At 46.9% G+C, this 16,942-nt stretch overlaps 1 protein-coding gene across 2 annotated transcripts in view; it reads left to right on the top strand.

Moving 5' to 3' along the window:
• Window positions 1–16,942, top strand: part of CCDC85C (coiled-coil domain containing 85C) — a 102,054-nt gene that overhangs the window by 77,080 nt on the left and 8,032 nt on the right. For both annotated transcript variants that reach the window (XM_421357.7, XM_015287778.4), the window contains 2 exons: window positions 696–800; window positions 13,859–13,954. In XM_421357.7, coding sequence (XP_421357.3) covers window positions 696–800; window positions 13,859–13,954 — 201 coding nt within the window. The remainder of the gene's footprint in view (window positions 1–695; window positions 801–13,858; window positions 13,955–16,942) is intronic.

The raw sequence follows: 16,942 nt of genomic DNA, 5'->3' as shown, positions 1-16,942 counted from the left end.
ATTTATGGGTATGCTTTCTTAAAGGAGAAACTCTTCTTGTTTGAAGACCATCCCATTTCAGAATGGCAGAGTGAGAGAACAAATAAAGTGAGGCGGATATTACTGTCCTGATATCATTCAGCACCCCTATAACACTTGATGCTTCCCTTGAGCGCAGACAGTTGATTACATCTGTCTGTATGGTTTGTCGAGTCATACTGCCTTTATTTACATGGCTGCACTTAAGTCTTGTGGTTGCACGCTAATTTATAACCAAATAAGAAACTGTTGCTTTCACACTCCTTTTGCAAGCTTAAGTGAGTTACAGTAGCACTGTTTACAAACACTTACTGTTCTCCAACTGCAGGTGACTGGAATAGCTGATGTTGCTTTAAAAAGATCTGGAAAGTATCTCCTGGTGGATTTGCATCTTTACAAGTGTTTTAACTGGCATGAACTTAGGTAAAATTAAAATGCCTTCTCACTCTGTCATTCAGTGATGCAGACTTTGAGAGTTTCACCTCCAGCTGCTTCCAAATGCTTTCTCCAGGTGTGGGCATGGGAAAGGCATCGTATCACAGTGGTCACTTGAGCTGTTGTTGCAGGGAGAAGTTATGGGAACGGATGGTGATTGTGGGAAAAGGTAATCTAGAAGAAAGGAGATAACTTTCATTCTTGCTAATACAGCCTGTCCTGTTTTCCTTTTGTCTTTGCAGCAATCCAGCACTGGAGATTTGAGGACTCTGAGGAAAGGGTTGTCCCCATACCACTCCGAGTCACAGCTGTCTTCACTGCCACAGTATCAAGATGCCCTGCAAAACGTAAGAGCCATTTCCTTGTCTGTACATACAAGAGCTTTCCTGGGGAGTGGGCATGACCAGAGGGCCTGCACACAAAGATTCAGGGAGCAGCTCTCCCTGAAAGCTCACCCTGGACCCAGATAAAAGGTGCAGCTGTTGGGAGGATGGAGAGCGCCTGGAAATATTGAGCTTTACCTCTGAAAATTTTGACTTATTAACTCCCCTGCTCAGGTTTTTTGGCTGACAGTCACTGTTGTGCATATTTTTAAGCAAGGGTGAGTCTTGGTACACCTGCCTCTCCTTCTTCATAAATCTCCTTTATGCCCACTGTCAAAAAGCTCCTCTTAGGTGACATAAAAATTGTTTTGCCAATGCACAGTCAGGATTGCTTTAATGATTAGGTTCTCAGGACTTTTGTTTCAGGTTCTTCCGTAGCACAAATGAGGTTTTATGTTTCTTGAGATTTGCCTGCGTTGCTTTTTCTCAGATGACAGAGGAATCTTGGTTAGAGGCAGAGAAGGTTCTTGCAAGAGATAAATGCTATGCTGCTGTGTCAGGGCTCCTCCCTGCTGCCCTGCAGTGCACAGATGAGAGTTGTCCAGATGTTTGCCCCAGTACCTGAGACACCACCTGTGTTTCTGACAGTTGTATTTCAGCTGCCTACTAGGGTAAAAGTCAGTCTGTATGGTTAGCATTCCTCTTACAGCTGTAAACAAGTGGGGTGGGTGGGGGGAGTAATAATTTAGGGAAGATTTCTGAAGTAAAACTCCATTCAGTGTGAGAGCCCAGAATGAATGAAGAACCTCCATCTAACAAAATAAAAAAAGCCTCCAAACAAGACAAAACCATATAAATGAAGTGGGAGTTTGAATAGCCTCTTTTCTTTTTTCCCCATGTAGCAGTCAGGAGACTTTACAAGGAGAGCACAGATGTTGTGTCCTGGGAAAATGCTGGTGGCTGTGTGGGTACTGGCATTCATCACTGTTTGCTGGAGCCCAGTGCTCCCCTCTGCTTTCTTCCATGCCCTGGGAGGAAGTGGCAGCTCCTGTGAATGTCTGTGGGAAGGGCCAGGTGCTGTGTGACACCTTCACCCATACCCTGCTGGTATACTGCCTTGTCTGGGGACAGGTGATTGAAGGGTAGCACCAAACAGCTCTGGATCCAAATCCATGTTATCTGGAATACTTATGTAGCCATTTTTAAATGTTATTCCTATCAAAATCCCTTGGTTTTTGGTCTTGATATAGAATCACAGAATCGTTTGAGTTGGAACAGACCCTAAAAGGTCTTCTGGTCCAACTCCCCGGCAATGAACAGGGATGCCTACCACTTAATCAGGTGCTCAGAGCCCTGTCCAGCCTGACCTTGAATGTCTCCAGGGATGAAGCATCTACCATCTCTCTGGGCAACCTATTCCAGTGCCTCACCACTCTTATAAAAACTTTTTCCTTTACATCTAGTCTAAATCTCTGGTCTTTCAGTTTGAAACCATTTCCCCATGCCCTGTCACAACACATCCTGCTATAGAGCTTGTTCCCTTCTTTCTTATAGCCCCCCTTCAGATACTGACAGGCCAGTAGCAGGTCTCCCCGGATCCTTCTCTTCTCCAGGCTGAACAGCCCCAGTTCTCTCAGCCTGTCCTTGTAGGGCAGGTGTTCCACCCTTGGATCATTTTTGTGGCCATCCTCTGGATGTGCTCTAACAATGCGATATATGATATATTGTTTTTCTGATGGAGGATAGCGATCTCAAATCCATGCAGATTTCTCTGCATATCTCTGTCATATCCCAGAAAATGTATATATAGATGTACCCAGCTTTCTCTGCAGTTACTTTTTGACAGCAGGCATCAGTTCATGAAAAATGGTTCCTGTGTGTCTGTGTGTACAGGCATCATTTGGGTGAGTGATGGTGGACACTTGGCGTTGGCTCCACACCTGTCATGCCTGCTCAGGGTTTCATCATTGTCACCATCTGTGAAACTATTTGGGGAAGTTACTCAGTACATCCCTCAGTGTCACTGCGTTTGCACATGAGCATCGCTCTATTCCTCCATGGCCCTGACATACCTTAGTTAATGAAAGAGTTTGTTTTTTCTAATGAATCCTGGATCATGAACGCCAGCATGTACTCAGGACATGGAATTGAAAGACCCTCACAACTGCAAGCTATGCAGAGACGCTGTCTGTTCAGCTGACAGTTAATCGTGCAGACAGTGAATTAGAAATTTCCTTTCTAGTTTGTGGCAGGAAAAACATCCAGTAAAAGTCACAGGGATTACATAGACCACAAGGCAAGCAGATTGGGCTTCCTTGATCCTCCCTATCACCAGCAGCCTCCAGACCAGCTCATCCTTGAGTAAGTGATGTCCGAGGCATGGGAGCTGACTTGGAGCTACCTCTAAGTGTTGTACTGCTGAGGATCTGTTGGCCAGCCTGGTGTGTGGGATTCAGCAGTGGAAACAATCCCACTGCATCCTTGGGGAGCTTGTGCTTTCACTAATAGCCTGGGCTGTTACCTTGTCTTCAGTGCTTTGGTACTCTTTGGTAGCTGAATTGTTTCACCCATATGGCATTCATGTATGTGTTTCCTTTGTGGCTCAACCATATGGATGCACAGCACTTTGGATGAGCTATTGCGCTCTAATCTGATGTGCTGTAGGAAACTGTTGGCTCTGTGGGAGTCTCAGGTCAGTGGCTGGAGGGCACAGAGAAGGTGAAACTTATCCAGCACGGAGGTTTTCTGGAGTTTTAACAATACCGAGAGGGAGTCAGTGACGTGAAGTGCTATTTGTTGGCATTATTTAAGGAGCCTGCATTGCCCATTCATATGGACCCACCTGTGATTAGAGAGAGGTAGATGGCATTACCTGTCAGTGCAGCTGTGGATCAGGACTGGGATCCTCCTTTGACCATGTGTAGCTTCTTTCACCTCCCTGTGCCTCCGTTTTTCCCTCAAAGGGACTGGGTGGGAAATGACCCACCGCATAACATGGTTTTCAGGCATTTCTTTATCACTAAGCTAAATAGCACTAAGTGCTCCAGGATCCTCCAGAGATGCATACTAAAAGGCAGTATTTATTTTTTGGAACACGATGGCATTGCTGGAGAGTTCATCTAATAATTGCTGACTACATTTCTGATGTAGGGAGAATATATGAGGGGGAAAGGAAATTCCCCATCCACATGAGGCAGTTATTTTGTTACTACTGGTCACATTTCAGCAGCTCATTTGCTAAGGGGCAGAATCTCAGTTTCCAGTTTCTGGAGCATTCAGGATCTCTGTAGAAAAGCTGAGGATGAATGCTGGGGCTGGGGCATGGCTCAGAATTGCATCCCTGTCTCTTCTCTGATCCTTTTGCTGTCTGCCTCCTCTGGGGTGTTGCAGCAGCCCGTGCAAATGTTCAGCCCCTGAACCAGTTCATATTCCTGCCCGCTGCCCTGCGGCCGTGCCAGGCACATCTTGGTGCTCAGAGATGGGAAGGCAACCTGAAGGCTACTCGTGCTCCTGTGGGTAGAGGTCTTCATTTTGGTAAGCTCATACATCAGCTGCCTGGAGGAGCCGTGAATCCACATTGGCATGAACCACCAGTAAGGGTGAAGCAGCCTGTTGCTGGCAATTGGAGCTAGCTTAGCTGGTTGAGATTTAAAATGTGCTAGCAGTGATCAGTTGATTAGAACAAGAATCCTTCCTTTGGTGGAAATAACCATAGATTTTTGTAATGGAAACATAATGTTTATTGAGCTAGGGATGCAGGAATGGCCTGTGCTGATAACGAGAGACACAACTGACAGCAAACAACTGAGTAAACAGTGAGGGATGTGTGGTTTGCATCAGGACCAGGAGGTCTGTGCTGTGATAAGGCCACAGCACAGATGGCTCATTGCTAGAATTGTTCCCTGATAAGGGGAGAATGGCAGCAAGGTTACACCATGGAGGTGCCATTGCGCTTCCTTTTGTTCTAAAGGGATGGCTTAGATAAGGTACCCAAAATGGGGGAAAGAACGCAACAGGCAGCAGCTTCCTAGGGTTTATGAGGGTAAGTAAGCAATACTGAGATAAAGATCAGCCCATAACAACCAGTGACTTGTGAAGCTTGTAAAATATCTGTGCAAAAAGCCAGTTCTCTGCCATCAATGAGGAGGAATGCCAGAGCTGTCATTAAGGCAGCTGGTGTCCCTTGTCCTCTGTGTTACACAGTGACCCTGAGCGTGCACCTCTTGGTGAGTGAGTGTGAGTTTGTAGTTGTGTGCCGCTCATGGCATTTGTCTCCAGTGACTGTTTCTTTCAAAAAACAAAACCCAGATCTGAGACTGAGCTCAGGCTGCCGAGCTGCTTTCTGCTCACCTCTGCTCCTCCTGCGTGTTGGACTCATTCCCTTAATTTCCACCACGCTGTCACTACCAGCCATGTTTGTGCTTTGCAAAGATGCTTGTGAAGTGCATATTCCATTGACCATATGGCACGTACGTTGACATAAAAACAAACCCAAATATTGGTGTTGTGTAGGTGTAAGGAGAAGCCATGAGATGAGGTGGAAATGGATGACAAAGGCTCTTTGGCTGATGTGCTGGCTGCCTGCTGAGTGCGGTACATGGCTTAGTGGGCATGGTGATGATGTGTTGATGGTTAAAAGTATTTCCAAGTTAATGGTTCTATGATTCTGTGACTTGGTAGAGGCAGCAAGGGGAGGTAATGTGAGGGTACACAGTGGCTAAACTGGACCCCTTCTGACAGCCCTGTGTTCTTCTAGATGGAACAGCGGTGGTCTCAGTGGTGATGCGTAGGTTGGGACAGAGGAACAGTGAGAACATGACTCAGTCTCTCTCCTCCGCTCCCTGCAGAGAAAATACCACATTTATCTTGCACCAGCCTGGAAGCAGTGGAGATCAGGATCAGGGGAAATGCGGCTGCGGTCCAAGCCTGGTGCTGGTGGAGGGCACCCAAAGCAGGGCTGCTCATCCCTGCTGGAGCCTGTGTGGGAGTAAATCCATTCTTCTCTGGGAGCAAAACCAGACTGGCTCCTTAAGACTGACTTTGCTTTTAAGACCAAGACCGAGACAGCCAGAGATTCCCATCATGTGAGGGCTGGTGTCCAGGAGCAGCACCCAGAGGAAGCCTATGGGTCTCGTGGCTCCCACTGGTGTGTGCCGGGCACATCCTGCTGGGGCCATTGTTTGCCTTCCCGTGGCCAGGCTGCCTTTGTAGACAGGGAGAACAGTGGTAGAGGGCAGCTTCTTCCTGCTGCCTGCACCAGTACCGGTGAGCAGACAAAGGTAGAGATTCGTGGTGGCCATTCTGCCACTACAACAATAGCAGCGGTGGAAGGGAAAATGAAATGAAAGGTTTATGGGGAGAGAGGCTGAATTTGCAGCCCGAGGAGGGCTATTGTGAAACTTCAGAGTGTACAGCGAGGCTGAGAACAAACCAGTGCATTTTTGAAGGCAGCTGCCCTTCATCAGCTGCTATTCTGGTGCATCTGAGCGGCGTGTGGCTTTTCCCCCATAGCAGCCAACCAGCACAAAGTTAGACAACGTCAAAGTTTGGGGGTTTGATGAGGAAAAGAGGCACTGGCAGTCTGTATTCATCATCCACTGTTACAGGTAACCACAGAAGATGGGAAAAACTCATCTGTTTTGATGATCTGCTGTAGATCAGCACATTCATTACCGCATCTGTTAGTGTGGGGCCAGCAGTGGGTCTGGGATAAATATAGGGGCCTATAGACCCTCACTTTCTCCAGACTTCAGGGAGAGCTGCTTCATCGGCAATGGCAGAGCAGCCACATGAGGTGCAGTCATGTTGGGGTGCTAAATGGCAATGGGGGACAGCAGGCATCTGATGTGTGCCATCCTCTGCCCACCTGAACCATTTCAGCAGGGCCACCCCAAACCAGGAGGTGTGCTTCAGAACCGGGAATGTCTTAATATTACTCAGTGCTTCCTTCTGCAATGGAATGGGCTTCATGCTTCTTTACTAAAATAGCTAGCACCTCTCCAAATACTCATGCTAATGGTGCCCCTGTGAGTCAGCTGCAGTTAGTGCACTTTGTCCATAGGTACAGCAGGGACTACTTCTGTCTGTAGCACTTTTATTTGTTTGTAGCAGGTGGTTATGAGCTGAAACCACTCTGAATCTGACTTGCTGGTAATATGTACCTGGCTAGGGGCGCAGCTGAAGCTGGCAGTGAGGCTTTCTGGTGTCGTGCACTGCTTACAGCTCTGCAGCAAACCTGTTGCAAACCCAAAGGGCAGCAGCTCAGTTCTTTTTCTGCTCCTAGAGGAAGTTGTTCCAGTGGCTTGCATGAACTGAAGAGTTTCCCAGGGCTGGAGCTGTGCTCCACCATTAGCATTTCCTTTCCCGTTTGTAGATGAGACCCACTTGCAAACAATGTCCTGACTTCGTTTATTATGACTCTGGCAGTCCCTGGAAGCCTTCCTTCCCTTGTGTGCCCAAGCACAGCCCAAGCAGTGTGGCATGTCTCCCGGGGAGAACAGCTCTTCTGTTGTTTGGTGTCCTCAGTGTTCTGCTCAGAAATCAGTGGAACAGTGAAGTTGTTTCTCTGTTAATCAAAAGGGCATTGGGTAAACACAATGGGTTACCTGAAATTGTTGCCTGATGAGATGGCTGAGCTGGGCAGACAGTTAGCCTTGTGCTGTGTGGTGCCAAGGGTTAATTCATGGATTTGAACAACTGCATGACCAGATGCTCTCCATGATTACAGGGAGCAAATGAAGTAATGGCAAAGGAGATTAGCCATCGCAGTAACGTCCCTTCATGTGATAGGGAGGATGCTATGCAGAGCACTAGTGGCTCCTGCCCTCGCCCCTGTCAGTGGCCAGGGTGATGCTGTGCTAGGGAGCTGGTGTCTTGTTTCTTCTCATGTGACTGGCAGCAGGATGCTAAAATGGATCATCTGCCACCAGGCACGCTGGGCATGCAGCGCATGTGGGTGCTCCTGGGCTGTGGAGAGGGTGTCCCATGCTCAAGTAGCAGAGAAGGGGCTTTGAAGGAAAATGCCACCCTGGAGTGGGGTCATGCCTTGGAGCTGTGAGGCACACTCACTCTGTTGGAGCTCTTAGCCCCTCTGCAGCATCACAGTGGCAGATGAAGGGATGCGAGGCCCCAGAGCATCACATGCCCAGGGCTGGAGCTGGCCATGAAGACTTCCCATGTTCTGCCAGGCTCTGCCTGCTGCTTCCCACATGCCTGTGGGCACATTGCTACACTGGCTTATCCCTCAACAGCTCCCAATTTACAGCGCAGTGTCAACATCTTGATTTATGTACAACACCTGGATGGTGATAAGTGCTAAAGAAGGGCCCAAGCTTAATTCAAACCTGGTTAAGTAGGCTGCAAACAAAACCACTGTGAGATAAATCTCCATGCCTGGGAATTTTATTGTGAGTTATCTGGCAGTGCCTGCCTATAATGTAATTCTCCTTGTTCTGTCTCGGCAATAAAAACTTCTGATATGATTCCATTTAGCTGTTATGTTGTCTGAGATATGCCATTAGAGCACTGTGGCGCGTGTAATCAAATTTGAACCCTAAATGTCTGCTTGTTTTTTGAAATCATAGACAAAAATTAATAGAAAGCAAGAGGAAGATGTGAGATTCAGAAGCATTAATGTTTGCCCGCGTGCCACACTTTGGTCTGAAGCATTCTCAGTGCCTGGGCTGTGACTGCTGGTGAAGCAAAATCAGCATGCTGTTTTCCTCTGGGTTTTGAAACTTAGCTCCCTTTTCACAGTCTTTCTGCAGATCAGGAATAGCTCTCTTGGAGCTGAGGTAGGAGAGGATGTCATTAAAGCGTAGAATGTCATTGAGGAGAAGGAGATTGAAAACTGATGTCAGGACCAAGGTCTTGTGTTTTTTCCAGTCCCTGGAGGAATCAAGGAGAAATTGTTTATCGCAATTTCATTGTTCTTTGTTGAGATTTCTAACTCAGAACCTATAAAAGAACAGACACCTGTCATCACCAGTTAGGCTCTGTTCTTGGATTCCAGAGTATTCCCTCTATTATTAAGAAATGTATGTGTTTTAAGCCTTATTTTGCCTCTGTGGAAGTGTGTCATTATTAGGAGTTCCCAATGTGCACTTTTACGGTCTTATTAATTTTGTTCTTCCAAACATGTAGGAATGGAGCATCGACCATGGTGCTTTTCAGCATCTGAGCTGGACCACATCCCATGCAACTAGACATGGCCAGCAAGGACTCGTTAGGCAGTTTGGTCTTAGGCACCAGCAATGCCATCACGGCTCGATATGCAGCAGCAGATGTTTTCAGCAGCTGCATTTAATGCCTCAGCTCTTCATTTTTTGGTGTCTGATTTAAAAGGATCTTTGGCAGTATTTGTTGCCCTTGAATTTTCTTTCTCACATCAGCACTGTTACTTCACTGATCCTCTTTGGGTTCTGGACAGGGGCAGTACTTTGGGGCTGCTTTTATTCAGTTTGTTTTCTGCTGTGGGTTTGAGGCTGCCACCAGGTCATGTGCAGGTAGAGAAAGGGAGGATTTATCTCTTGTTCATAGCACACTCCCTCGAGGGTCTTCTGACACGGGAGGCTGCAGAGCTCCTTTTCTCTTTTCTTAGTCTAGACAGCTGAACTGTGCATCTCCTTACAGGCATCGAGCTTGAATCATAAGCCCTGCAGGCAGGGCTCCAGTGAGAATTTTCTGATGGAGTCTCAAACGGAATTGGGCCTCTTTAGTGATTTGGATACATACAGTGTAAAGCTGCAATGCCATGAGCTCTGGCAAGTGCTCTGGTCCCATCACAGATGCCAGCAAATGTCTTGTGCTGGTCTGCTTGAAATGGAGGAGTAGGTGAGGCCTAAAAGGGAGATGTGTTCAGTGATGCTTCAGTACTGCTCTATATGTAGGGGTGGCAGAGGAGGAGCTCTTGTCACGGTTTTCCCATTGGGAAGAGGCTGGATTCTTGGGTACTCGGGATGTTTCTCCCATGAGATGGGTGGGAGAGCCTCTCCAGGAGTCTTGCATGACCCTGCAGTCCCAACAGCAGGGACAAGGCTGTTCTTTCCACAGCTGAACAAGGTTGTTTTCAGATAGGTCACAAGCAGTTTGACAGCCTTTGTTTCCCTGGCATTGGCAATGAGTCCTTTTGCTTCTTGAAGACTTGGACAAGGGCCTCTAGTTCTTAAAAGGAGCAGTAGCCAACAAACACTGCGCAGTGTAATTCTACACAGGTGACCACTGCAAGCCACAGTGTAGATGTAGAGTAGTCTTCTTTCTGTGTTAAAAGTTCCTTGTATGAGCTAACTTCTAGTCTTGTCTCTGTTGCTGCAAGCCTGGAGCAACTCCAAAGCCAGAGAGAATAAGAAACTTTGCCTTTTGAAATGACTCAGCTTCTTGTTAGTTGGTTCAGCTTCAGCAGAAGTAAACTAGAAAAACAGTCAAGATTGTATTTCTCAATGGCTTCATTGTGAGTGCATGGCATTTTCATTACTTCTGAGCTATTATTTAGCACCATTGATTTACAAAATTATGTGACATGTTGGCCACATGATGGAAGATGAACTGTCCCTGAGCTACTGAACGCTGTGAAAAAACTAGCAAGTGGAAAGGCTATTTAACACAGGGAGTGCATGTCTGACAGAGCCAGACAGGGAGAAGAAACTGGGAGTGATGCATGCCCCCAAACACTCTGTATTACTTTTTGCCTATATGGACAATTCCTGCTTCTTAGGATGTAACCAGATTAACCTTGCTATTATTGCCCATCAGGATGCTGAGTCAGTTATGTTCCCATGGCTTTGATAATGTCAGCTTTAAGGAACAGGAAGGGCATAGATTTCTGCAGTGATGGAAGTCCTCAGAGTAGCTGAAGTAGAGTGCAGCCATGGTGATTCTTACCTACATTTTCCAAGTGTGTCTGTTTTAGACGTGAGGAATCTCTTCCATCAGTGTGATTTCAGCTACTGCCTTAATGCTGACTTCCTGAGACTTCCCCCTCCATCCTGCCCTCCTGCCCTCCTTCCAGTCTCCTATCTCTGATTCCCCCTCCCCTGCATTTCATCTCAACTGTTTTCCTGCTGGGTAAAATGCACGTCCTCCTTTTTCTTCCTGTTCCCTCCCTCCTCTCCCACTGCTGGCAGTTTTCCAGTTCAGCAACCTTGACCTTATCTCCAATTCCTTCCATTTCCTCCCCTCCAGCTAACACTATCGGTGAACTCTGCCCGTTTTCCTCTCCTCAATCCTCCAAAGGCTGGCCATGCATCCTGCCGGGTATGTTGTCATTTCTTTCCTTGCTCACCACAGCTCCTCTCTTTTCTGGCCTCCTTCATGTTTGTGTCAGTGCAGGAAGCTGATAGGAATTTGGCTAAAGCTTTTCTGTGAGCCACACTGAAGTCAATGGGAGCACCTAGAATTCTTTATAATGACTCCTATGTCTGGAAAGAGCCTTCCGTGAGGGTGCAACTACACAGCAAAACTTCCCAGTGTAATGATAAATATTAAGGTATCCATAGTGGTGTGGAGTATTTCCTGTCAGCATGTGGGTATTTTTACTCAATGCATCTTACAGCTGCAGAAGGCAGAGATATTGGTGAGATCCTTGTTCACTCCCCTCCTTTTTTTGTGTGCATGTTTGGCTTTTGCTGGAAATGGACTCATTTCAGCAGTGGAAAGGTCTCTGTGGCTTGCAGCATAGCAGGCCTGCATCTTGGTTTTTCTGTGTACTCCCTCATGCAAGTCTGTCATGGCATGCAGCAATTTGCATGCCCATTTTAGTTTACAGGTTCTTCTTCTGGCTTCCAACCTAAAGATGAAGAATCATGCCTGCTTTACAAATAATGTCATCTTGTACCGAGACTCCAACATCAAGGAATCAGTGTTCCTCCTTTCTTGCATCCCCCACTCTTCAAGATTAATTTTCTCTTCTTCAGTCAAATTCTCTACTTGCATTCAGGTGGAGCTCAGCTGATTGCATTTGCCAAATTTCAGCCACTCTTATCCAAAGGGCACCGACCCATTGAGCATTTTTTGTGTGATCCAATCTATCCAGCACATTACTGTGCTTGCAGGATTGCTTTCATCGTGTCGGTATGGTAATCAGCGAAGTATGATCAAACTCTTTAGAAAGCATTTCTCTCTAATCATTCTGGTTTCATTTGTATTCTGTAATAATTTTGAGAGTGATTATGATCACGGAGATGCTTTGTAGCTCATTAGTGACTGCACTTCTGTGAGGAGAAGCTGCTGCTGCCTGTCATACAGGGGACCTTGTGTTCTGCTCTGGTTTTGTCACAAAGATGTATTTGCAGTGTTGTTAGATGCACTATCCAGCCGAATTTCTTTTACTTTTTCTGGTTACTATCAACTCAGAAGAAATACTGGATGTTGCACCAATTGGTATTTCCTGTGTTGCTTCTAAAGGGGGCTGTGGAGAAAGATCTTTATCAAGCATGGTTCATGGCCACAAACTCCCAAATTTTCTGCTTTCAGTGGTTGTGCTCTTGGTCATTAATGGAAGGAAGACAGCTTTCACTCTGAGGTCGGAGGAGTTATGCAAGTATCGATGCCTGTGACCTCTCTGGGAGGCTGACTCTGCATTTACCAGCTCTGAGAGAAATATGTGACCCCTTTTTTGCAGCCTTAAGGCACAGCTGTAGCCTGGCTGGACTCCGTCCCTGGTGCTCCCTCCCCAGGCTCTGCCTTTTCTGTGTAACATTCGGGGCTGGCCGGATGCTGAGGATGTGTCCCCAGGTGGCCATAGAGCTCCAGCGAGCTGTGACCCTCTGCCAGCAAGAGTCTGGCCTGGGAGCGTCCCGTGGTCACCGTGCTTCATCAGTCTGTTAAACCTCCTTGGAGAGTTACTGAGGAGTTACAAAGTCTGATTTTCCCTTTTCTGAGATGCCTGCCTCTCAGAAGGAAGGTGTTGTGTCACCAACAGCTCGGTTCATGAAGGTCGGTATTGTTGGTAAGTGGCTGTTGGTTTGCGTGGGCTAAGCACAGACCAGTGGCTTAGGCTTGAAAGGCTCCTTGCTTCCAAGAAAAGCTTCCTGCTGTTCTTGTCTGTGGCCTAATGGACTGGTCCATCGTTCTCCTAACGTCAACTGTTTGGAAGCGTGAGATGTGACAAAGTCCCCCTCCTTGGGTCCTCCTTTCTGGCATGGCTCACTTGCTGGCCTTGGCTTGGAAGGCGAAGTGGTGATGTGAAGCGTAAAACACACTGTGTGGAAAAGACGATAATGGAGTGCCTCATGTATTGCATGCAAAAGCATTCCTGCCATGGTGCTACATACTGCTCTGCCATCCTAATTTGCTTTCACAGGCTTCAGTATAATCATTCTTTGTATTTCCTAAGGGACGTGAAGACTGAATATGAGTTTGGTCAATGGTTTCATTGTTGGTTTCTCCCAGTGCTATAAAGCAAATACAAAATATTAGCGACAGGCGGGGTACATCTCATTCTCATTATGTTTCATACAATCCAAGATGGATGTCTTTATCAAAAGTGCTTACGAGGCTGTTTGAGCAGGAGAAATCTTTTGTAAAACGTTATTTTGGGATCTTTCCCAATGGGATCCTTCGTGCAAGAGAACTGGCCAGCTTTTTGCAAACAAACTCAGCCAACATTAGCTTTGGACATCTGCTTGTTTTAAGGTTGCCTTCACAATTTTCTCTGTAGCTGGAGATTGGTACTTGATGTCTATGTGAAAGTATTGCCAAAAAAGTGATGATGTTCTGCCAACTGTTCCTTTCATGTGAACAGCTTCTTAGAAATGACCGCTTTATGCTGAAGATCTTCTTTGCATTGCTCCCTTGGATGAGGACCATTTGATCGTGTCCTCACAGTTATCTGAAATGAGCAATACATGTTTCCTGAACCAATTTAGCTTTAAACCTGGGTGATCTCCTGCCTGGGGACACATAGACTTAGTGGTGGTAGGCTTAAATGGCATTAGATAAAATCATTTTGGGGGGTGTAGTGGGATAGTTGTCTTTGCAGGTGGCTGAAGAGGACTGAATTTGAGATGGCTAATTGATATTTTCTTCCTCCTTGCTAAAATAACCCCAAAGGAATTAAAATGTATCTTCTCTTCTTATTTAAACAGGGACCAGCTCGCATGACAGCTGATCTTGCTTCATCTCCTGCAGCAGGATATGTCCCTGTTGGTCAGAAACCAGAGGCTGTTGTGCATGCCATGAAGGTAAGGATGCCTGTAGTCCCCACACCGCTGTGCAACATGCAGTGTAATGCAGTGCAGCTAACCCCAAACTGGCAGAACTGCTCTTCTCGTGGGAACATGACAATTGGAAGTGGAAAGTTAGTGTTCAGGCATGTGATTGGTAACCAGGACCTGTATCATGACTTGTAACAATTGCTTCAAATACTTGGAGTACAGCAAGATCACATGTGACTATATGGGTTGGAGACCTTCATTGAAAGCTACTACTGCAGGGGGTGTTGGCTGGATGCTGAGGATGCTGCCTGCTGAGGCACGTGGCACAGCAGTCACATCTCACAGGGCATAATGTGATGTGTCCTGCTCACACGCTTGGGGTTAAAAATATTCTCAGATTTGAAGTGAGGAGGAAATTCTCCTCTAAGTCAGTGTGGCAGCAAGGACAGAGGAGATTTTTATTTTTCCTTCCTGTAGCCTGTTTCCAAAGGATCAGCTGTGCATTGAAAGGACTGAGGAAACTGGCTGTGGTCTTTACCTTTCCTTCCCCTACTTCATATGACACAATAAAATCGAGGCCGTTGGTCTCTGATCACAGATCTTAAGCTGGGTGGAAGATAATGTGGTTTGGCCACGACATGCTGCAGCAGATGGAGTTGGTCTTATTTGCACCCTGCAGAACTGGGAGCATTTTCAGTGCCAGCCTCTGCATGTGGGAAATGGGATGCAGCTACCAGCCTAGACCTGTCTGTGGTACAGCTCGTGACCTTTGCATTTTGTCTATATGACATGGAATACTAGAGAAGCTCTGCTCAGTTGTGTGATGTCCCCTAGGCTTCTCTTCTCTTCTCTTCTCTTCTCTTCTCTTCTCTTCTCTTCTCTTCTCTTCTCTTCTCTTCTCTTCTCTTCTCTTCTCTTCTCTTCTCTTCTCTTCTCTTCTCTTCTCTTCTCTTCTCTTCTCTTCTCTTCTCTTCTCTTCTCTTCTCTTCTCTTCTCTTCTCTTCTCTTCTCTTCTCTTCTCTTCTCTTCTCTTCTCTTCTCTTCTCTTCTCTTCTCTTCTCTTCTTTTTTCCCTTTCCCTTTCCCTTTCCTTTCCTTTCCTTCCTGCAGCTGAGCCGCTGTGTGGATGAAATGTTGTCTTCAATTTAGTATAAGTTCTTCCTTGAGCATCTTTTGGAGTTTTCTTTATTTTTGCTTCTGAAATACTTTTTGCTTATTTGCACCTGCTAAATACGGAGCAAGATGACAGGTTGGCACTCCTAACAGCTGTTTTAGCTAACAAGAATAAAAGGTACATATGCTACATCTCAGTATCTCACTAAACATCAAAGCACTTTTCTTAGGCATTGAGCAAACCTGCTAAAGACGTGGGGAGATGTGGAGGAGACAAATGTGAGAAAGCAATGTTTAGCCTATAATTCACCTCCTCCGGGCTCTCTGCAGTGGGCACTGAGCCACCAAGCAGACAATCCTCGTTCCCACTGATGGTGAGGGAGGCAGGATTTGGCCCTGCCAAAACCAGAGAGGAGACCTAGTGGGACATGCAGACTTTTCACGTGCTGAAACAGAACTCTGCACTATGCTGTGTTTCCCAGTGCTTTGTCCATGTGACCTATAAATCTATAAAATCAGCGAGGCAGGCACTGTAAGGAAAGCATTCCTTAATATCAGAGTCCTTCCCCTCAGAGAAACGCTTACCTAAACTTTTAAAGCCTCTTTCAGAGCCTTATTGCAGTCATCCAGACTCTGGTGGGTTTTGTTTGTTTTTAAATATGCAATGTGAGGGCCTCACAGTGAGGCAGAAGGGATGTGATGGATTGGGTGACTCTGAGGTGACACCGTCTTGGCCACAGACATCAGAGCAGTCACAAAAGAGAACTAAATATATCTGAGGTGTTCCTCACAGTTTACATAGCGACGCGGAGGCAGCAAGATGAGCCAGTGTGCTCACTGGAAGCAAAGTGCAGCACATCTGTAGCATGTCGGTGAGTATGTTAAAGAGGTTGTCTTCAGGAGGTGCTGTCCTCAGGCAGACGAGCAGTGCTAGGAACCGGGGAGTGCTGCCTGTCTTTGGCCCATCCCCTGCACAGGAGTCACCACTTGCCTTTGATTGAGAGCAGCTGAGGAGATAATGTAGTACTGAGGTGTCTGCAAAGGGCCATGTGCTGAAGTGAAGCTCAGTAAGAGCAAAACTGTGGGGATGGTGTGAGCCTGGGGTACGCTTCTCTGCTTGCTGTGGGTTCCTAGGTTCAGACATGGCAGAAATCAGAGGAAGATATAATCAAATCCAGTCTTTGAATGGCAGCTGATGCCTTTAGCTGAGCCAGAGACAACCTATGTGAAGGCCCAGCTGTAGTCCCCAGCAGCGTAACCTGAGGAACATTGACCTGGGCCTTCCTGAGCAGCTGATGTGGCACCAGGCAGGACTGAAAGATGGATCGGGCTGGGTCAGCACTCATAGGCCTGTCCTTCTTCAAGAGAGGACTGTGCTCTTTGGAGTGCATTGCTTCCCAGCACGCCTCCGTGGGATAGGCATCTGAGTGTTAACCTCCTGCTCTGGGCTTTGCAAACCCAAGATGCTAACATGTCTTGACAAAACACCTGTCAGAAGCGGGCTCGTGTCTGCTGTGAGGGATGGTTTCCAGGGTAAATGAGACATTTCCACTGGAGTAAATGGGCTGCACCACCCCTTCACACCTCAAGGCCTGGGGAATGCAATTTTATTTTAAATGGAAGTCGTAGAAAAACAGTTTATTTTTGTCCTCTGAGACTCCTCCGCCTGCAAGATTGATGGCTGGTGGGAGCGGGCGCTGGAGCTGATGTGATCTTTAACTGCAGTGAATGACGGCTGTCCTTGACACTCGCCCTGCAGACACGGGCAGTGCTGAGCTGCAGACAGCTTCGCAGCACGGCGTCAGGGCACGCTGACTCCAGACGAGCAGGTTCCATGTGCCAGTCCAGCCGGATCAATAATTAATTCCCTCCTCTTTAGTAAAAAAAAAGGACATAGCTGCTC

This window comes from Gallus gallus, chromosome 5 (genome assembly GCF_016699485.2).
Source record: "Gallus gallus isolate bGalGal1 chromosome 5, bGalGal1.mat.broiler.GRCg7b, whole genome shotgun sequence".
In the NCBI taxonomy this organism is placed as follows: Eukaryota; Metazoa; Chordata; class Aves; order Galliformes; family Phasianidae; genus Gallus; species Gallus gallus.
The sequence above is the reverse complement of the archived record's forward strand: the minus strand, read 5'-3'. Positions and strand labels throughout refer to the sequence as shown.